At 39.0% G+C, this 23373-nt stretch overlaps 1 protein-coding gene across 3 annotated transcripts; it reads left to right on the top strand.

The window, feature by feature from the left end:
- The first annotated feature begins 14073 nt into the window (after nucleotides 1-14073).
- On the top strand, nucleotides 14074-23093 carry LOC114183736 (nuclear pore complex protein NUP98A). 3 transcript variants are annotated; one of them, XM_028070860.1, is made up of 13 exons: nucleotides 14074-14214; nucleotides 14322-14493; nucleotides 14762-15061; nucleotides 15306-15905; nucleotides 16081-16308; nucleotides 16403-16995; nucleotides 17323-17413; nucleotides 17507-17567; nucleotides 20881-21019; nucleotides 21167-21283; nucleotides 21395-21569; nucleotides 21974-22039; nucleotides 22150-23093. In XM_028070860.1, exons 2-13 carry the CDS (start codon nucleotides 14478-14480, stop codon nucleotides 22836-22838), a joined length of 3075 nt encoding a protein of 1024 aa, XP_027926661.1. In that variant the 5' UTR covers nucleotides 14074-14214; nucleotides 14322-14477; the 3' UTR covers nucleotides 22839-23093. The 3 variants fall into 3 exon arrangements, with proteins under 3 accessions (XP_027926661.1, XP_027926660.1, XP_027926659.1); XM_028070859.1 differs by having other exon boundaries at nucleotides 15306-15965; nucleotides 17326-17413; XM_028070858.1 differs by having other exon boundaries at nucleotides 15306-15965.
- The last annotated feature ends 280 nt before the right edge of the window (nucleotides 23094-23373 follow it).

Here is a 23373-nt window from a genome sequence, read left to right as displayed (position 1 = left end):
AACATCCCCTGATCCAAGTCTCACATCACAGCATGATAACGAAAACAAGAAAAGCACACTACGCTACATAAGGTACATACTCAAGCTGGTCTTAGGGATTCCAATGCTTCCATGAACCTGCCCCCTCGTGGTCCAACTCTACGAACCTCCCCGCTTGTAGTCTAACTCTACGGACCTACCCGCCCGTAGTCTAACACACGTGATCCACCAACTACGTACCTCCCGCACGCAGCATCTCTCAAGTGTGAGCACGGAACATACGAACCTACCTCGCTCGTATCCCCACACGAGAGTAATATGATATGAACCTCCATGCTCATATCATCACGTGTTCATCACCAATCATGAACCTACCCCCTCATGACAACAACAAGCATATCCCAGACCAGGACCAACACAACAAACCATGCAAAACATATCACAATGCACCCTGCCACTACACCATCGCCTAGCGCAGCCTAAGCGCCGCTAGGCAAAATGGAAGTACAGACCACTTGGCGGCTCCACATCATCGTCGAGCGCCACAACTTACAGGACATTCCTGTTTCATACTATCGCATGGCAGTTCAGTCTACATCGCTAGACATTACACCAATAATGTGACACTACTGGTTTTAGGTACTCTAATTCATTTCCTAGAATTCAACCATTTAATTCTCAAACATCCAGAAATCATCATACACATTCATATAATACAAATTACAACATCACAACACATATGCATCTTTCAAGTATAAGCACATATTCCTCTCTTTTATAATTCATATATACTTACCTCTTAAATCAATTCCAACGCATACTTTATTTTCCCCTTCTCATTTTCCCAACTCTTTTGCATGCTTACAATTCACATACCCCACAAAAGACACAATGAAAGTTATATACTTATTCTGCATGCCTTCACAATTCCATTACATTTAAAGTATGATTATCATGTTCCCATACTTTCCCAAAACCCGTCATGATCATGCAACACTCGGTCATAGTGATATCATTAATAGTGGCCTTATTCCCACACTTATAACATCTTACATTCGAGCTAACATATATAGGTTCATATATTTAACATGTCTCAGCAAGCACTACCAAAAACATACTCATCAATCATGCATCTATATATTTATATATATACATTCACCAATCAAGGCCATACCAACACTTGATCACACTTAATCATCCATTAGTAATCATACTATTAGGGAATTCAACAACCAATCATGAGTGACGTATATCTCCCTCTTCAGGCATCCAATTCAAATCTCCACCGTTCAAAGTGAAGAACAACATGTTGTGAAACACCTTCAAATATTTCACCTAAATCGGACGGTTAACGAAGCAGGAAATGTAGGTTTACGAAAACTGCACAGACTAGAAAAATCGATGGCGCCTGGCGGCATGAAACTAGCGTCGGGCGGTTCCTGTTCCACGAAAAGTACGAAAAATAGCATTTTTCGTGAATCAGAGCACTACGCCTCACTGGTATGGCGCCTGGCGGCCAATAGGTTGCCGCCAGGCGGTTCCTGCTGTTCTAGGAACCCAGAAATCCTCCCCGCACCTGCGAACCTTATTCCAACCCCTACAATTTTGATTCCCTTTGATTTTAGACTCCATACTCCCAGCTCAAGTGTTTAGGTTTGCAATTTATTTCATACAACTTCCAATTCCATTCCGATTACAACACATAATAGTCACATACAATGCACACCAACAAATTTCCAAAAGTCGCGATGACTCTTGTGCCAAACAACATAAACAACCAAGAACAGCTTCATGCCGCCTGGCGGAAATACATGGTCCGCCAGGCGGTTCATAACAAAACCAGAAAATTACGAAAAAACAGTGCAAAAGCAAGGGAAAATCCATCCAATCATATTATGGCAAGGCACCTTCTTTCATACACATTACAGAATACCCAAAATAGCTCCCCTTACCTGGAATTCGCGCTCTAATTGGTCCTCTAGCCCTTGTCCTTATAATGTCCAAGAGTTTCCCTTTTCTTCTTCACACAACACTCAACTCTACCTCTCCCAAAATGCCAATGACTCTTCTACAATCCTCTCTTGCCATTACTCTCAACTGCAGCCGCGTTTTCCCTCACTCTCCCCAATTTCACTAACTCTTAATTACTCTTTAATGACTGTTAATGATCCAAAAACGAAAATTAATATTAATCCTATGGTTAATTGCTATTCAAAGCCAATTATGGTTGTTCTCTTCCTTTCTTGGTTGCCAATGACTCTTCTACAATCCTCTCTTGCCATTACTCTCAACTGCAGCCGCGTTTTCCCTCACTCTCCCCAATTTCACTAACTCTTAATTACTCTTTAATGACTGTTAATGATCCAAAAACGAAAATTAATATTAATCCTATGGTTAATTGCTATTCAAAGCCAATTATGGTTGTTCTCTTCCTTTCTTGGTTGTGCCACTTTTGCAGCTAGGGTTTCTATGCCTCTTTATTACCATGCAAAAAGAGAAACTTAGTCAAAAAGGAATTTAGTTTTGTTCTTAGCAAGGTTTGAACCCACAACCACTCAATTGTCAAGTCAAGTGCTCAACCAATTTAACCAATCATGTGTCTTAATAATTCCTAAAATTTTAGGATTACATTATCACATCTCACACTCAAATATACATTAAAATAATACACAAGTTAAAATAACATACAAATGGCATACATAGGACTTGAACTGTCCTCTCACATAATCAAAGTACTCTTAACCACTTAAACTAGTACTTTTCCACATCATAGTACTCCACATTAAATGCCTTAAAGGTTCCTATTACCCGCATTTAATAAATAACTATTTAATTAATTATTTAAATTTCTCGGGTCTTACATTCCCTCCATCTATAAAGATTTTCGTCCTCGAAAATTGAGCTTACCAGGGAGCAAGTGCGGATAGGATTTCCTTGTGAGATCTTCTATCTCTCAAGTCAGCTTCTGGGTTACCTCGTCCAAAAGGACTTTCACAGTACGAATCTCTTTCCTTCTGAGTGGCTTGACTTGAGAATCCAAGATTCTCACTGATCTAACTCCCACTATTAGATCCTCACGTACCTAGACGTCGTCCTCCTCTAACACAAGTGTAAGACTTGCAATCATTATAGTGTTTACACTGAGTCTTTGCCATCTAGTCTTCAATACCTATTCCCCTACTTCTCTTTCTTCCCATTCCTTGCGAAACCATCCGATTAGAACTATTCACACCAGCACTTCCTCAGGTATTAATGTAATAAAGAACTTCACCACTCCAAAGTAAAATTCTAGTATCTACTTGAAAACGAGTCTAGGACTCTTCCACCATTGAGATGCTCTACGTCTATTCTTGTCTTGTCTTTGCTAAGTAACTCTAGTTCACATGACATTCTGTCCTTACCTTTTTTTATCCATCTACAATTGATACACCGTCATCAGTTTATCTCTTTGGATCACGAACATCACCTTGTTGAGTACCACATCGTTCCGAAATGAGATTGGAAAATAACCTATCCACTCTTGTGTTGATGTCCCAGTCTCACAAAAGAGTCAATTCCAATTAACCTTGAGTATGGATTCTTCGATCATCCCGAGACACCACCAAACATAAGTATTCTGCACTTAGTCGCAACTGTAGAGTGAACCAACATCTCACTACTAACTCCCTATTGCAAACAAGCAAAACCTAAGTCTCATAATGACAATGATCTTGATTAAAACCAAAACGCATACCCCAAACACCACTTTTATACCTTGTATCCTTTTAATTATTTAATTTAACCGATCCAACACCAATTAGTAGAGACACTCCTTTAGCTACACAATACTTTTCTCTTTTCCTTGCATCCTCCTTTGTGCCATGACATTACCAACTGCCTCATTCCTATAAGAACAACTTAACGAAGTACTTCTTCTTTCGATACTTGAAACCGTTCATCTCATGTCCCAAGTCAAATCTTTCTCTCTTGTGAGCCACCTTATTTAGGACATCCATTCTACTCCTTATTTAATTGTGGTTATTGCCGAGAAGATTTAACTACCTCTCATGGAGGTTGACCGGCATAAAATCTTGAACATACAGTATTCTTACTACGTGATTGGTTTTCCCCTCTTCTTAAAACATTGCATGTTTGACCTATTCTTTCGAGCTCTACCTCAACTTTACCTTCCGCTTAAGATTCTCACTTCCTTGTCTCTACTCTCTTGGTTTAGCCTTAGCCTCATAAGTTTCACTACTTTCCACTCTGACCTCAGACCCATGTTAGGATGTAGTACCAATTTGACTTCTCAACTTTGCTGCACAAGCATGCATTGAACACCTCTCCTAATTCTAACCTTTGAATTTGATTCTTCTCGCAAAACTTATGGTATTCGTTCCAAGAACCTATTCTTGCCCTCAGTTTAACGCGATGTTTCTAAACTCCTCTAGTGCTCTTCGCCTACAAATCCAAAACTTAATTTCATTTGTACACTGATACACAACCTTCTGCATATTCGTATCTTCGGTCAAAAGACTACCTCAAAGGACCTACTCTAACCCCTGCAAGGAAAGCAGGTCAAGTTTAACCTTGAATCTGCATTCCTTTGCCATCACAAATAACAAACACATACCACAGAAGTTCAAACATAACAAGAAAAGGTATAAGCGAGAAACTCTACCAATAACTTCCTTCTTTTTCACCAAAACCTTTAGAATTAAGAAGGAAACTATCTCTAATATAGTCATGAGTGTGCACCCTCATCACTTTACCAAGATTTTTTTCTGTTCTTAATGCATCCAGTTTTACAACTCTACGCAGTTCGCAATCAATAGTATGACTGATAAATTGCAAACCCATTCCTACAAGGTTTCGCAACCAAAATACAACAAGCTCACTCCCCAAGGCCCAAAAATCATTTGAAAACCACTGCTCTGATACCAAATGTAACATCCCGGTCGGATATTACTAATTTAAGTAATAAAAAAAAGATATATGATGAAAACTTCATTTATTATACTTCGCTTCCCAAAAATGCGGGAAATTTTAAAACATTTATTAATCGAAAGTTATCCAAAAATCCATAATTTATGAAACTCCGATATAATATCCAAATTCATAAATCAGTAAAACACTGTTTACAAAGTTCATAAAAACAATATTGAAAAAACGCCAGTAAAAGCTTTTCCCAACTAACCCTCTCTCCAATTCTATGCCTCACCAGTACCACCTGCAACATCATCTGCTCCCGTGTAATGCATTACTCAATCATCGCCAAACACAAACAGAAAGGGTGAGCTCATAAACAGTTAACATAAAAGTTAATAAAAAAAACAAGATACACCCATCTGTTTTATTTTAGCTAATTCTTAGCCAAGACCTTAATCCCCAAGGCTTTTCAACCTTCACAACACACAAAATAGTTAGTTTCAGATTTAGGGTTTATGATTCTCACACGAACCTGCCCGCTCGTGGTCCTACCTCTACGAACCTCCCCGTTCGTAGTCCTGCACTACGAACCTCCCCGTTCGTAGTCCTGCACTACGAACCTCCTCACTCGTAGTGCTGCTCTACGGGCCTACCCATCCGTAGTCCAACACATGTGATCCACCAGCTACGTACCTCCCCGCATGCAGCATCTCTCAAGTGTGAGCACGAAACATACGAACATACATCCTCGTATCCTCACACGAGAGTAATAGGATATGAACCTCCCTGTTCATATCATCACGTGTTCACCACCATCCATGAACCTACCCGCTCATGACACAACATCCCCTTATCCAAGTCTCACATCACAACATGATAACGAAAACAAGCACACTACGCTACATAAGGTACATACTTAAGCTGGTATTAGGGATTCCAATGCTTCCACGAACCTGCCTGCTCATGGTCCAACTCTACGAACCTCCCCGCTCATAGTCCAACTCTACGGACCTACCCGCCCGTAGTTTAACACATGTGATCCACCAGCTACGTATCTCTCCGCACGTAGCATCTCTCAAGTGTGAGCACGGAACATACGAACCTGCCTCGCTCGTATCCCCACACGAGAGTAATAGGATATGAACCTCCCTGCTCATATCACCACGTGTTCATCACCAATCATGAACCTACCCGCTCATGACAACATCAAGCATATCCCAGACCAGGACCAACACAACAAACCATGCAAAACATATCACAATGCACCCTGCCACTACATCATCGCCTAACGTAGCCTAAGCGCCATTAGGCGAAATGGCAGTACAGATCGCCTACCAGCTCCACATCACCGTCGGGTGCCACAACTTACAGAACATTCCTATTTCATACTATCGCCTGGCGGTTCAGTCTACACCGCTAGGCGCTACACCAGTAATGTGACACTACTGGTTTTAGGTACTCTAATTACTTTCCTAAAGTTCAACCATTTAATTCTCAAACATCCAGAAATCAACATACACATTCATATATTACAAATTACAACATCACAACACATATGCATCTTTCAAGTATAAGCACACATTCCTCTCTTTTATAATTCATATATACATACCTCTTAAATCAATTCCAACACATACTTTATTTTCCCCTTCTCATTTTCCCAACCCTTTTGCAAGCTTACAATTCATATACCCCACAAAAGACACAATGAAAGTTATATACTTATTCTGCATGCCTTCGCAATTCCATTACATTTAAAGTATGATTATCATGTTACCATACTTTCCCAAAACCCGTCATGACATGCAACACTCCTATTACCCGCATTTAATAAATAATTATTTAATTAATTATTTATATTTCTCGGGTCTTACAGCACGCCCTCCAATTCAGGCTTCTCACCAGCATGAGCGGAGAGATAAAGGCAATAGGCCTCAGGCGACAGGTCGAGTTTATGCCATGACAGGAGCAGAAGCTACAGGTTCAGGTAACCTTGTGATGGGTTTTTGTTTGATAGATGGGATGAAATGTTGTGTGTTATATGATTCTAGAGCGACACACTCCTTTGTGTCAGACGCTTGTGTGAAAAAGTTGGGTCTGCCGGTGTGTGAGCTGTAGTGTGAACTTGTGGTATCTACTCCGGCATCGAGTTAGGTCAGGACGTCATCCTTGTGCGCTAGGTGTCAAATGGAGGTGGAAGGACGCAGATATAAGGGGAATCTGATATGTCTGCCTCTCCAAGATTTGGAAGTGATCCTAGGAATGGATTGACTCTCTACCAATCGCATCCTTATAGACTGCCAGGAGAAGAGGTTGTTGTTTCCCAACTTAGAGGAACCTGAGTTTTTGTCGTCTCAAGGAGTCATGAGAGAGATATAGAAGGGTGCCTAGTGCTTTATGATATTCATCCATCTAGAGGTGAAGAGAGAGGAGATGAAGTTTATCATACCAGTAGTACATGAATTTGAAGACGTGTTTCCAGATGAGGTGTCAGGGTTGCCTCCTAATAGAGAGGTGGAGTTCTCTATTGACTTAGTACCCGGAACTGGTCCGGTGTTGATGGTCCTATATCGCATGGCTCTGACGGAATTGGTAGAACTCAAGAATTAGATTAAGGAACTATTAGGAAAATAGTTCATTCGACCCAGTACTTCGCTGTGGGGAGAACCATTGTTGTTGGTGAAGAAGAAAGATGGGAGCTCACGCTTGTGTGTGGATCATAGACAGCTGAATAAGATGACGATTAAGAATAAGTACCCCCTTTCGAGGATTGATGACTTGATGGACCAGCTGCATAGGTCATCAGTATTCTCGAAGATAGATTTGCGGCCGGGATACCATTAGATCTTGGTGAAGGCTGATGATGTACATAAGACGACCTGCAGGTCCAGATGTGGCCACTACGAGTATGTGGTTATGCCTTTTGGTGTGACCAACGCTCCGGCGGTGTTTATGGACTACATGAACAGAATCTTCTGGCCATTCTTGGATAAGTTCGTCGTAGTCTTCATAGATGATATCCTCATATATTCCAAGACTCAAGAGGAGCATGCAGAACACCTGAGGTTGGTGTTTGGTGTTCTAAAGGAGAAGTAGTTGTATGCTAAGTTGTCCAAGTGTGAATTTTGGATGAATGAGGTACAATTTCTGGGCCATGTGATATCCGCTCAGGGGATTGTAATGGACCTAGTCAAGGTCGAAGCTGTGGTACAGCGGAAGAGTCCCAAGTCAGCCACAGAGATCAGGAGCTTTGTGGGTTTAGTGGGCTACTATAGGAGATTTATAAAGGGATTCTCCAAGATAGTGGCGCCTCTGACACTGCTTACTTGGAAGGACCAACCTTTCACTTGGACGGACAAGTGTGAGGAGAGCTTTCAGGAGCTAAAGAGAAGGTTGATCAGTGCTCCTATATTGGTGATTCCTGATGTTGGAAAACCCTTTGATGTTTATTGTGATGCCTCTCACCTTGGGCTCGGCTGTGTGCTAATGCAAGAGAAGAAGGCAATGACGTATGCTTCAAGGCAACTTAAGATTCATGAGAGAAACTACCCCACTCATGACTTGGAATTGGCAGCCATAGTGTTTGCTTTGAAGATTTGGAGGCATTACTTCTATGGTGCTTAGTTTCGTGTGTTCAGCGATCATAAGAGTCTCAAGTATCTGTTTGATCAGAAGGAGCTGAACATGAGACAAAGGAGATGGATGGAGTTCCTGAAGGACTATGATTTTGAACTGCTATATCATCCAGGGAAGGCAAATGTGGTAGCAAATGCCTTGAATAGGAAAACTGTACATACGACACATCTCACGATAAAGGAGGTGGAACTGCTAGAAAAGTTCAGAGACATGAAGCTGCAGGTGGAATTGGAGTCGAGTCCATTAGGTGTAATATCTAGTGACTTCTTGGACTCAATCAAAGAGAGGTAGTTATGGGATGCCAGTTTGAACAGGGTCAGAGAACAACTTGGGTCGGATGGGGCTAGAGACTTTGCTTTTGGTGATGATGACATACTGAGGTTCCAGGGCAGAGTATGTATACTTGATGATGCCGAGGTAAAACGGTTGATCCTTGAGGAGGGGCATAAGAGTCGTCTTAGTCTACATCTTGGCATGACTAAGATGTACCAGGATCTCAAGGAAAACTTCTGGTGGCAAGGAATGAAGAAAGATGTGGCACAATTTGTATTCGCCTGTCTGATGTGTCAGAAGGCGAAAGTGAAGCACCAGAGACCGGGTGGGATCTTACGACCCTTGGAGATTCTAGTGTGGAAATGGGACAGCATCTCAATGGACTTTGTGACCCATTTGCCATGAACTTATAGAGGGCATGACACCATCTGGGTGATAGTGGATCGATTGACCAAGAGTGCTCACTTCTTGGCGATGAACTTGAGGATGTCAATGGCCAAGTTGGCCCAGTTGTACATTAAGGAGATAGTAAGGCTTCATGGGGTGCCTTCGAGCATAATTTCCGACAGAGACCCGCGAATCACGTCTCGATTTTGGCAGATGCTACAGAGTGCTATGGGTAGCAAGCTCACCATGAGTTCAGCTTATCACCCTCAGACCGATTGCCAGTCTGAGAGGACAATTCAGTCATTAGAGGATTTGTTGAGAACATGCATATTAGACCATTTGGGTGCTTGGGATGAGGTATTGCCCTTGATCGAATTTACCTACAACAACAACTTTCATGCGAGCAATTGCATGGCACCGTACGAGGCTCTTTATGGCAGGAGGTGTAGGACTCCCCTCTGTTGGTATCAGGATGGGGAGGTAGCGCTTGTTGGACCAGAGTTATTAGAACAAACTACCGAGAAAGTCAAAATGGTGAGGAACATAATGCAGGCTTCTCAGAGTAGGCAGAAGGCTTATGCTAACCGTAGGAGGAGACCTTTAGTGTTTGCGGCTGGGGATCATGTGTTCTTGAGGGTGACCCAAACCACGGGCGTGGAAAGGGCTCTCCGCTCAATGAAGCTTTCGCCCAAGTTTCTTGGTCCCTACTAGATCACGAGGAAGATTGGGCCGGTGGCTTATGAGATAACTTTACCTCCCTAGTTGACAAATCTCCATCCGGTATTTCACGTATCACAATTGAGGAAATACGTTTTGACTCGTCTCATGTGTTGGAAGCAAAGGATGTGCAGATCAGAGAAGATCTCACTATGGAGGTACCACCTGTGGCGTTAGAAGACAACAAAGTAGAGGAACGCCGAGGAAAATCAATCAGTCTAGTCAAAGTCATCTGGGATCGGAGGACAGGTGACTCTACTTGGGAGTTGGAGGAGGATATGAGGAAATCACACCCACATCTGTTTACCTGGTAAGTTGCCATTTTCGAGGTCGAAAATTTTTGTTCTTGGAGGGAATGTAAGGCCCAATTGTTTCTGCCCTTTTATTTTATAGGTTGTCCAATCTTATGGGCCTAAGGGGGTTGGCCCAATTCGATTTCTGACCTAAAGTACCCAAACCTTAACTTGTGTTCACTTTTCGTAAAAATAGATCCCTCACATTCCTTGAGCTGCTGCTACCGCCTCTATTAGGGTTCCACAGTGTGACCAGTCTCACGTTCAGCTTGACCGTTTTGGCTCACGTAAGTATTCCCAACCCACACTTTTCCATCTCTGGTCATGTTCCTGTGAGTAGTGTTAGAGCTTCGGTATTAAACACCCCCTGTTCACTTTTCCAGCTCCGTAATCTTCTCTTAGGGTTATGGTGTTTCGTTGTTCGGTGTCGAGGTCTTAAGACTAGCTCATTCTAGGTAAGGGAAGCTAGGGATTTTCATTCAAGTCTGTTTCTTACATGTTTTGCCATTGTTTTATGCTTTGTACGGGTATGGTGCCTTTGCAAAATATTAAATGCATGTATGCTACTGTTTGGGGTGTGGTTGGATACTGTGCAGGGTGATTAGTGACGAGACCTGACGATCTCGCCCAGGCAACCAGGCCTCGCCCAAGCGAGACTTGCAGAGACAGACCCATACTCGAGCTCGAGCTCTCGCTCAAGCGGAGAGCTTTCGTTTGAGCGAGACACCATCTCGCTCAAGTGAGAGAGGCTCGGCTAAGCGAGGACGCGTGGGGGTTTGAGGTTTGTTGCTGTAGGCGTAGCTCAAGCGAGGAAGCCTTTCTTTTGGGCGAGGGACATGCTCGCCAAGCGAGTAGCGACTCGCTTAAACGAGAATCCGCGAGCCTCACATGGTTTCCTTAATGACAGTCTCGCCTAAGCGAGACCCTGTGGCTTGAGCGAGACTGACACATGATTTCTTTATACAACTGTACCTTTTATGTTGTTGGGGCCTTAATGGTATGTTTGGCTTATTATGCTTTACCTTGGGTATGAATTGTATGAATTGAGTGACCTTGTATGAGTGAGAGGGAATTATGATTCACGAGTTTTAATATGAGGTGATTCATGGAATTTGAAACGATGGATTTGGTATGGCTTTGACATGAGATATGAGGGAATGTGGATCAATGAATGTGGCATGGTGCTGGTATGAAATACACTCCTACATTTGTAATTTGTGAAGGATGAGTGGGATGGATTCAATATGAAATACAAGTGAGAATGAAATTGTGAAGGTTGTCATGATATATATATATATATATATATATATATATATATATATATATACATATACATATATATATATATATATATATATATATATATATATATGTATGTATGTATATACCTGTGCATGTTAAAAAGTATTGGTTTGGTGATGATTGGTCCGTGTCAGTGTGTAATTCCTTGGAGCCTCTAGATGAGACTTTTAGGGTCGCGCTTCAGTGGTCGGGACGTATTTCCATGGCCCCTGTTAGTGGGTGTTTATGGTAGTGCCCCATCTATATGGTTTGGTAAGGATTCAAGGTAAGGTTGCATCCTGACACTCTAAGGAGTCAATTAGTCTCACTTAGAGCGGACTAACTCTTGTGGTGAGAGTAGTAGGAGGCCTGAAACTCATTAAGGGCTAACCTTGTGTGTGAGGGAATTGATTCATTGTAACACTTGTAACACATAGCTCGGGGGTGAGCAGCTCGGGAGTGAACAGAGGTATCCACCACAAGTGCAAGCATCCGCTGAATCCGACCAGATTGTATGTATCCAGATGAGTCGAGTCGAGTCTTAGTGTATTGGTTTAAGAGTCATAGCATGTTTGAGTGTTTTGTGTATTGATGACTGTGAAAGCGTATTAGATTGCTTGATGAAATTATTTTATGCTCTAGCTTACCCTACTTTTATTGTTGTGTGTTCTGTTGTGATACTCTCTTTTGCGATGATCATCAACTTGTTGATGTGAGCAGATGCGAGGAACACTCATGGTCAACAGGGAGGTGATGGTTCCATTGCTTAGTCTTTGGATTGGCTTTTGTCTTTGGGCTTTTCATTTAGGACTAAGGCTCATAAATTGTTTTCTCTTTAGATTGGTTTAAGTCTTTATCACTCTCTTGCTTTACTTGGTACTTGGCATCATGGTGTGCCGCTTTTATTCGTCCTTTAAGTTTGGGATATTTGTATGAGTGACGTCATACTCTTTTATTCTCGCTTCTTATATTATTCAGCGTGACATGTCCTTTATTTAGCTTTATTAAATAAATTGGGTGTTACATGTAGTTAGTTTAAAATTAGAGAAAATACTTCTTCATTGTTTTTAAAATTAGAAGAAAATTCTTCATTATTTTTTAAATGAAAAGGAAAATTCTTAATTATTTTTAAAATTAGAAGGAAAGTTCTTTATTATTTTTAAAATTAGAGGAAAATTCTATATTATTTTTTAAATGATAAGGAAAATTCTTAATTATTTTTAAAATTAGAAGGAAAGTTTTCATTACTTTTAAACTTAGTAGGAAAATTCTTCATTATTTAAAAATCAACTCTAAACCTATCTTTTACAAGTAGCAAACATCAAACATAAATCTAATAATTTTTTTCCAATAATATAATTATGGATGGTTTAAAAATAATGAAAGATATATTTAGTGCAAATTTAAATTTTAATAAAAATAAAAACTTCAGTATAACATTTATATAAAGATTAAATTTGGTCAATTTGGAGAGGGACAAAATTGAGACTGATTTGAACAAAAATAACGAAAATTAGGACTTAATTGAACAAAATTAACGAAATTAGGACCGAATTGAATATAAGTCACGGGATAGTCGTGACACGTGACAATGACACTAACTTGACACGTGGCACTGACACTGGCTTGACACGTGGTACTAACACTACCACATGTCACAATGTTAACTTGACATATGAACAACTTTTTTAAAATTATAAAAAACATCAAAAAGAAACTTTAAAAATATTAAAAAACCCAAGAAGTGATACATGATAATTATTGTTCACCATCCCTAAGTGATTTAAATAACATCTGTAGAAAGGATCAAATTGACCACAATTTACAAAAAATTATGATCATTTTAAAAGATGAGGATCAAACGGAATAAAGTTTACGAAAATTGGGATTTTAAGCCTGAAGAGGATTAGAAGCTTTCATTTATTTAAAAAGTATTACAACATAATAATTAAAATTTTATTACAGTAATAAAATAAGTCTTAAGGAGAAAAAATACGACAAACAATTATCTACTTTTTGTTAAAAAATTCGACTAAATACTCTTTGACCTAAAAAAATGGAGAATTTATTACAATTTTAAAAGTGAGCATTTAATAATCATTATGTCATTACTATTATTATATAAACATGACTTCACTGGAGTATATATATATATATATATATATATATATATATATATATATATATATATATATCCCTCAAACAGTCAGTAATCCAATCCAGCAATATTTTTGTTTCTATTAAGCGGAATTTTTAAGCTACGCGGCTTTCGCAATTGGGCCTATTTAGATGCAGGCCCATCACTTTTTTCATCCAAAAACTCTCTCGTTTCTTCTCATCACCCGCTAACTTATCACCAAAACAAGGAGAATTTATTACAATTTTAAAAATGAACATTTAATAATCATTGTCATTACTATTATTATATAACAAATGACTTCACTGGAGAATAATATATATATATATATATATATATATATATATATATCCCTCAAATAGTCAGTAATCCAATCAAGCAATATTTTTGTTTTCTATTAAGCGGAATTTTTAAGCTACGCGGCTTTCGAAATTGGGCCTATTTAGATGCAGGCCCATAACTTTTTTCATCCAAAAACTCTCTCGTTTCTTCTCATCACCCGCTAACTTATCACCAAAAAAAACGAAAGAAAAACCCTTGCTTCTTCTCCGATCATCAGTCCCCTCCTCCTCGTTCTTCCATTTTCCGTCCAACAGAGAGAGGGTTCGTAACTTCGAATATTCCTATTTCTGGCCGAATTAGGGTTTGTGTGCCCTTAGCAAAGAAGATTCTTGAACCTGACCATGTTTTTCTTCTTCTTTCTTTCGCAGAGCGACTCGCGAAATAGCGTCATGTCGTGATTTTTCACGATTCCTCTAAACGAAGATCCTGCTCGCTCGTGATCTAACTCGTGGATAGGTAGCACAATCGCCAAGGCGTGACATTCTTCGATTCAGATCGCGGTTGTTACTACCTTGCTTCTAACGATGTTTGGTTCGAACCGTAAGTATTGCCTCCTCTGCGTTAATTCGTAATGTTCTTGCGTGCTTGGTGTTAGGATAATTGTGTGTTTCTGCGAGTGTTGTGGTAGCTTTGGGGAATGATTATTTTATCGTTTATGTTGTTGTTGTTATTATTATTATTATTATTATTGTTCTGTGTTGTATTTGTTGATTGGTGGTAAGTGTGCGTGAAGGGTGGGGGATGGTATTTGTTTGCTTATTGATTACTTTCGTCAACCGTTGATAGTTTGGAGTTATTCTTTCGACAGCTTTTGGGCAGTCTTCGTCGAGCCCTTTCGGCTCTCAATCAGTTTTTGGACAGACCAATTCAAGTACCAATCCATTTGCCCCTAAGCCGTTTGGTAGTACGAGTCCATTTGGTTCGCAAACTGGAAGTTCCATGTTCGGAGGTACTTCAACTGGGGTATTTGGTGCGGCACAACAGTCTTCTCCTTTTGCTTCCAATACAGCTTTTGGGGCTTCATCGTCACCTGCTTTCGGTAGCTCCGTGCCCGCTTTTGGGTCTTCCTCAACTCCTGCTTTTGGTAGCTCATCATCGTCATTTGGTGGTATGAGTGCATGGAATTCTTTTTTCATTTTGTTTACGGGTTGTTTTTGTTGTTTGTTCATTAGATTGTCTTAATTTATTTCTTTCTGAAAGCTGAATATTACATCAAATGTTTTTATCAGGTTGTTCATTGAATTCCTGAGTTCTTTAGTATCATTTAGCTGCTGTCTTCGTTTTTTTTTTCTTCACAATGTTATTGGGACAGTTTTGTGGTTCAATCTGAGAATTGATTTTCTTGGTTTTAGGTTCATCTGTTTTTGGTCAGAAGCCTGCTTTTGGAGGTTTTGGATCTACTCCTACTCAAACAAGTCCATTTGGTGCCACACAGCAATCACAGCCGGGTTTTGGAAGCAGCATATTTGGTTCCTCAACACCTTTTGGAGGATCATCTCAGCCTGCATTTGGTGCTACAAGCACTCCTGCATTTGGTGCTACAAGCACCCCTGCATTTGGTGCAACCAGCACTCCAGCATTTGGTGCTTCAAGCACTCCTGCATTTGGTGCTTCAAGCACTCCAGCATTTGGTGCAACTAGCACCCCTGCTTTTGGTGCTACAAGCAGCCCTGCATTCGGTGCAACTAGCACGCCTGCATTTGGTTCCACCTCTAGCCCAACTTTTGGTAGCACAGGAGGTGCATTTGGGGTATCAAGTGCTCCCGTATTTGGTGGTGGAGGAGCCTTTGGGGCTTCAAGTAACCCTATGTTTGGTTCATCAAGCACGTCTGCATTTGGTAGTTCAAGCACTCCATTTGGGGCCTCTAGTACTCCTGCTTTTGGGGCCTCTAGTGCGCCTGCATTTAGTTTTGGATCCACTCAGGCTTTTGGTCAGTCTTCTTCAGCATTTGGTAGCAGCAGTCCATTTGGTAGTACTGCATCACCCTTTGGAGGTCAGAGTTCAGCATTTGGTGAGTTCAAGAACCATTAGAATTTTGACTGTTATATTTCTATTTTAAAGATATTAGGAACTATAGTATCTTGTGCAAATGTAGTTGAAAGTAATCTCCAAATATTCTCTTGCAGGGTCTCAAACTCCATCATCGACCTTTGGAAATACTGGTATTGGACAGCCAGGTTTTGGAGGTCAGCAACGGGGTGGAAGTAGAGTAACTAGTTACACGGCAACAATTGAAGCAGATAGTGGTACATCTGGACAGACTGCAAAATTGGAATCCATATCTGCCATGGCTGCTTACAAAGACAAAAGTCATGAGGAACTAAGATGGGAGGACTATCAATTGGGAGACAAAGGTTTTTTCTTTTTTTTAATATTGTAAACATTTTTATTATTCTTCTGGCTTTCATTGCAGATGATGATTTTGACTTAATGAGTTATATAATCTAGGTGGACCACTTCCCTCTGGTCAGTCTACTGGTTTGGCAGGCTTCAGTTCGTCTACAACACAAACAAATGCCTTTTCTCCTTCACCAGTGTTTGGTGGTCAATCATCGGCCAATCCTTTTTCTTCCACAACACCTAATTCTAACCCATTTGCGCCAAAGAGTTCCCCCTTTTCTTCTGGATTTGGAACTTCTGCCGCTCCTGCCTTCAGTTCATCAGCTTTTGGTTCTTCAACATCAGCAGCAGCACCCTCTATTTTTGGCTCATCCCCATCTCCATTTGGAGCTAACTCTTCTTCAACTCCCAGCTTTGGGCAATCTCCATCCCTGTTTAATACTGCTCCTGCTCAGACCTCTTCACCATTTGGCTCAAGTATTTTTGGCAATACACAGTCATCCCCATTATTTAGTTCTGCAGCCCCTCCAATTGCACAGACAGGTTCTGCTTTTGGACAGAATACGTCCCCCTTTGGGCAGACTACACCTTTTAGTCAATCAAGCTTGTTTAATTCACCTTCTTCTGGTCTTGTTGGAAGTATTTTCTCGTCAAGTGCATCACTCACTTCTAATAATCTGACCGGTTTTGGTCAAACAGCGGTACGTAATTTTATTTGCATTTGGTGATCAATAATGTTTTTGCATACAATTTTTTTATTTAAAATCACTGTTCATGAGCCAAGATAAACTGGAGTCATATTTGAGCTTTATACTTTACAAACGTAATGAACATTATTCTAATCCAGTTATGTAAGTATTTTATTAGTATTTCTGTAAATATTGTATATAAATGATGAGTAGTAGTAGTACAAAACAACGATGAAGCGTTATCCATTAGGCACGATTTCCGTATGTGAGATGCCAAATGCTCCAGTGTGTACTGCATTTTGAATTTCTAATACTTTTGTTATTTGAATTTCATACCAGCAGCCATCCATTTCAACACCTTTTCAACCTGCACAACCTGCACAGTTGAGTGGCGCTTTTGGCTTTAGCAACTTTGGCCAGACACAACCTGGTCAGTTTATTATATTATCATATGTTTATACTACTGTTTGTTTGTTTAATGCAATGATTGGAGGATTAATGTTTTGAATGACTGTTTTATTAGGGGGTGCAAGCAGCTTCGGTGGCACTCCAGGCCTATTTGGTCAGAATAATTTTGGACTTCCGTAAGTTATAATTAGTTTAAAGTCTTGTATTTAGTTCAAGTTGTTTTTACCCTTTGGAGGTGACCAACGGGCTGTCTCTTTTGAGTTTTGAAATATAAAGTATCCACAAAATTAATATCACACAAACATTGATGTGTCATGGATCCATGAATGAAATTCTGAAATATACAAGATATATGACCTAAATATCCGGACATGAATTTAAGAAAAAATATTTTGCCCAAATCATTCTCCATTTCATTTTATTTGTCCATTTAGCACATATTAAGAAAACAATAAATTAGTTAGTGAATAGGAAATTCTTGCTGAAATGTTCCTACATTCTTCTCTATTTCATTCTTTTGTGATTGTTGCACAATTAAATTGACAATAATTACATCTTTCTATGACCTCACCCAACGTTACATGTTTTATGAATACATAAGACACTAACAACCTGTTTGGTGGTCGGATATATTAAGATAACTATTTTATCCTGCTGTGATATAATAAGTAAGATAACAATTTTATCCTGTTGTGATCAATTGTTTGGCGCATCAACAGGATTTCCTGATCTTATTCTCTATCTTATCCTATTAGTATAGTGCATTATTTATCTTGAGGGGAAGTTGAGTTAGAAAGTAACAAGATGGGATATTTGCCGTTCCTCTTATTTTCACTCAACTCAACCTTCATTACAACCACTATCATCATAATTATCTTTGTTGCCACTGTTCTTGTTGGCCTTGTTGTCCTTGTCATCACCACAACTCTCACCATTACTTTCATTGTTGTTGCCTCTACCACTTCATGTACATTGTCTTCACCATCATCATTATCATCATCTTTGTCACAACCACCACCACCATCATGTGCCAGTTCCACCAATTTTGTTAATGTTAAAACTTATGTTACAACTTCTACCATTTCCTCCACCATTCTTATAATCATTATATTTCTTGTCATCAGTATTTCTATTTTCTCCATCACCATGTCATCTCCATCATAACTATACACTGTCACCATCACCATACCTGCCCAAGTCGCCATAACAAATGTCACCATTTTCTCTATTGTTCTTACCATTGCCATGCCACTATCATCTTGTTTTGACTTTTTGTTGTTGTGACCTCATTATCGTTACCACCACCATCATCATTGTTACCATCTTATTATTATAATTGTCATCACTATACCATCATTTTCACCATCATCATACCACCATTAAGACAATATTATTATCCAACTTTTACCGTGATGCACACCAAATATTAGATATGATTAATGTTTATATTCTTCTTATCCTTGTATCCTATGTATACCATATCCTGACCACGAAAGCAGTCTTAGGAGTTGCTCTCTCAATTAATTGGTTTGTAGCTTGCGATAAATAAGTGGTTGCTTAGCAATATTCTCTTCCACCTAATTGGTTTGTGTCTAGTAATGAAATAGTTTAGATTAGTGAGTTTTTATGAAGGATCACATTGGAATAAAACTGTAATTATTATGTTGAAAGGAGGAAATGACTCAGTTTGAAAAATTATCAAAACCGTAAAGGAAATGACTGTCAGCACAACACCCTTCCAGTTTTGTAACCGTTATCAATTGTTCGTGGTCATTTTGGCTGGAGAAACTTTAACAATTGTGTAAAAGTGTGACAATTTGTGGGCTTAATGGCTGCTCTCTGTTGTTTGTGCTGGCACTAGACAGCCTCTGCTACCTGTGCCTTCACTATACAGTCTGTGCAGCTTGTGCGCTGTGAGTGGGCAAACTCTGTTCTGTAACTTAGTTGAGAGAGAGGTGGAGGTGGTGGCCGATGGGAGAAAGCAGCTAGTTTGCCTCTTTATTTTTGTTTTTTGAGTGGGTGACAGCTAATGATAGAATAAAGCTACTTTTTTCTTTGGTGAGAGGGGATTATGACTGAGAAGCAAAAGTCCTAGGGTTTTCGGGTAAGAAGGGTGTTAGGCCTGGACCCCAAATCAAGTCACTCCTGTCCAAACAGTCCTGCAACTGAGAAGGAAACTTTTACTGTTTTTTTATTAATAGTGTTTTATATTATTATAATCTATAATATTATAGAAAATATAGAAAATTATTGTATATTATACCAATTCAAAATATCTGAGCTCATTAGTTTGCCTCCATCTATTTGAATAATCGGTCTCAATTCGGAAGGAAGAACCGGTAAGAGACATAAAACCATCCATTCTGGTTCTATATTTGTTCGTATAAAATGCTTAGCTAATTCTATACGCCGAACCAAAAAATTCTTTCTTCTTCCAACTTTTCGATCTTCCCATTGTTTTCATTGTCCGGGGATCCCTCTTTTCCTAATTCTTTCCATTCTGTCAACGAATAATCCATAATAATTCTCAAATCTAGATCGGCTAATTGTTCTCGGATATATATCACATTAATACTGATTAGACATAAATATACACAACCAGATGCATTTAAATTGAAAAATGTAATAATTAAATAGAATTTTAAGCTAATAGATAATACTCTAATTGATAAGCAATTGGGAATATGAAGTAAGTTGGATATTTTAGTTAATTCCGATTAATTTGTCTGTATTTTGAAATATTTTTCCTATACCCTTAATAGTATTGGGACTGTCTATTAATCATAGAGAGAGAATAGTGACAACATATGAATAGAGTATTATTTTCTCTAAATCGAGAAATGGACAATTGACATTATTTATTATTTATAGACAACGGTAAAAGGATAATTAATCCAATAGAAAGTTAGAACAAAGTTTTTCTGAGAGAGACAATAAAATGTCAAAACAATGTCTTTTAATTAGGTAGGAGGGAGTAATAAGAAGTAAGAACATTAAATATTATAAAGTATATTTTTAAAAACAAAATAGAATAGCGGCCATTCTACAATCTGCTATCTGGCTATAGCATTTTTTGGCTATAGCATTATAACAAAAATTATAGTAACAAATTTTTCCCTTAATCCTCATGTTGTATTCCCTCTGTTGTGGTCATGCTCCAAGAATTTGCATATTACGTGATTTTATGTTAGAATGTCTTGTAAAGCACCATTAGTCGTATTTTAGTCAAGTATTGGCTCTATGTAAATCGGCACTATAGATTCAAGGACACAAATGGAAAGATAGAATTGCCTGTAACTTTAATCCTCCTGAAATTGTAGGAGCTGTATTTCCCAAATATCTGTTACTAAAGATACTCCTTTTATATGTATCTAGGATTATCGTGTGTATTGTTATTGAAGCCTATTTGTTTTAATATGAAATGTCTTTTGAATGTGTGCGGATATTGTAGTTGGTGTTCTCATTATTTTTTGTTTTTATGTTTGGCAGGTCTTCTACCCAGAATGCTGTGGCTGTACAAGCAGTTCCGAATACAAATCCATTTGGAACACTTCCTGCAATGCCCCAGATGTCAATTGGTCGAGTTGGAACCACTCCTTCAATTCAATATGGAATCTCTAGCATGCCTGTAATATCACTTTCTTGTTTTAACTTTCGATATTTTTTATTTTATGCTAATTTAAGGCTATATTTATTGAATTTTTTGACCATCCAAACTGTGGTCAACAATTGAGTTTTAATGAAAGGTAATGAGTTCAATGTCACCTCATTTCAGGCACTAGACAAGCCTGCTCCTGTTAGAATATCATCTTTATTAACATCTCGGCATCTCTCACAAAGACGAATAAGGCTTCCTGTCAGGAAATATCATTCTAAGAATGATGGTCCTAGGGTTAGTATTTTTAGCTGTTTTTTTCTTTTTCATTCAATCTAGGTGTCTAGTGAGATAATCTTTAATGGAGAGTTGAATATGTTATGTCTTAACTTCTCTACTCTCTTGCAGGTTCCATTCTTTAGTGATGATGAGGATACTACAACGACACCCAAGGCTGATGCTCTGTTCATTCCTAGGGAAAATCCAAGGGCGTTGATCATTAGTCCCATGGAGCAGTGGCCGGCAAAGGCTTCTGAGAAGGCAATAACTTTTAAGGATAGATCCATACCCGGAAATGAGAACGGTAATATCCTTTTTATTGTTTGTATTTAGTGTTCTATCTTTCCCTTAATTGAATTGTAGGAGAGTAGAGAGTATTCGTTCAGTACGTTGATTATAATGTTTTCCGACCATAGATTTGTGTACCAGTGTTTACTATGATGGAATAGAGTATTCAATTTTGTTTTGAAAACCCTATGGATGAATAATGTCTGAATACTACAACTGTAGATAAATCACTTTATAAGCTTGCACAGCAGTATTTTATATATATGTGTGTGTGTTTCCTAAAGCTACTCAGACTTCTTAAATGAACTTATCTAATCTAATTATCTTATTTTTTAGATAGATATGTTTTTTAATTGAAAAACCTTGCCATAAAATGTGCTGACGAAGTGCCCATGTTTTTTTTTCAAATGCCATTTTCAGGGAATATCTCTAAAGAGGCAAGTGTAACACCTCATAGAACCAGCTCACAGGATAAAGATAAAGATAGTACGTACTCCTAATGAATTTGCAGTATTTAATGTATTTATATAATATAACGCTTGTCCCGTTTTTGTGCTTTTTAATTTCTGTGCCATAATTTATGTAAATTATTGCAGAGATTGGTGTAGAAAACGGGGTTGTGAAGGAGCAAGGTCAGCATTCAGCGTCAAAGCCAATGTCGAACGGGAACAATGAAGATCATTCTTCACAAAAGGCAGACATGTACAAGACACTGAGTGGTCACAGAGCTGGCGAGGCTGCTATTGTATATGAGCACGGGGCTGACGTTGAGGCACTAATGCCAAAACTGCGGCGATCTGATTACTATACACTGCCTAGGATACATGAACTGGCGGCGAAGGAAAGAGCCGAACCAGGATTCTGTAGTCATGTGAAAGATTTCGTGGTTGGAAGGCAAGGCTATGGCAGCATCAGATTCTTGGGTGAAACGGATGTAAGAGGGCTTGATTTGGAGTCCCTGATCCAGTTTAACAATAGGGAGGTGATTGTATACATGGATGATTCAAAGAAACCTCCTGTTGGACAAGGTCTGAATAAGCCTGCTGAGGTCACACTACTCAACATCAAATGCTTTGACAAAAAAACTGGACATCAGTACACGGAAGGACCAAAGATTGAGAAATACAAGGAGATGCTCAAGAGAAAGGCTGAGGACCAAGGTGCTGAATTTGTATCATATGATCCCACTAAAGGAGAGTGGAAGATCAGGGTTAACCATTTCAGCGTCTACAAGCTGCTCGAAGAAGATGTAAACACTTGGATAAATCATGAAGATCTCAACTAATGGTTGCTTCAATACACATTTGATAGTTTCAGAGCCTAAGTTCTGCTTTGAAATGTATTTTGCTTTTCCTGTAAATTGTCACTGTGTTGTGGTTAGATGGATATAGCTTGGGCCATCGTTCATTTGCTTCGTATCTTGTTTTACGGTTGGTTGGGGATGTTCAAATGTGGGTTTTCCAGCATCATTTTTTCACGCACTTCAATTTTGATTCCCATACATGTTATGGTTATTTTTAAGTTCTGTTTGTTTTTTTCATCATGGTGAAGTTTCATTTTCATCTCATTTGCTAAGTATTTGGAATCTTTCACGAATGTAATGTTTATTTCAGGACTGGACCTTAGTCAATTTCTTTATAAAGGGTGTTTGAGACAGTGCTTTTTCTAATAAAAAGGTTTATACTATTTTTTGTATCATTTAAGATAACGGAAAAAAGTGTTTTGCTAAGTCCCAAACATTCCTCAAATATTTTTATAGAAATAGCTGATTTTTATATTGGAACATTTGATTTATTCAATAAATTTATGCAAGTAAAAGT

The sequence above is a fragment of the Vigna unguiculata genome, chromosome 5 (assembly GCF_004118075.2).
Source record: "Vigna unguiculata cultivar IT97K-499-35 chromosome 5, ASM411807v1, whole genome shotgun sequence".
Lineage (NCBI taxonomy): Eukaryota > Viridiplantae > Streptophyta > Magnoliopsida > Fabales > Fabaceae > Vigna > Vigna unguiculata.
Note: the sequence above shows the minus strand (reverse complement) of the source record. Positions and strands in the feature narration are given on the sequence as shown.

What these genes read in the sequence shown, in the direction of transcription:
- LOC114183736 (XM_028070858.1), top strand. An exon ending in CTATCAATTGGGAGACAAAG is followed by an intron (nt 16,309 to 16,402) that starts GTTTTTTCTTTT and finishes TATATAATCTAG; the next exon opens with GTGGACCACTTCCCTCTGGT. An exon ending in CTAAGAATGATGGTCCTAGG is followed by an intron (nt 21,284 to 21,394) that starts GTTAGTATTTTT and finishes ACTCTCTTGCAG; the next exon opens with GTTCCATTCTTTAGTGATGA.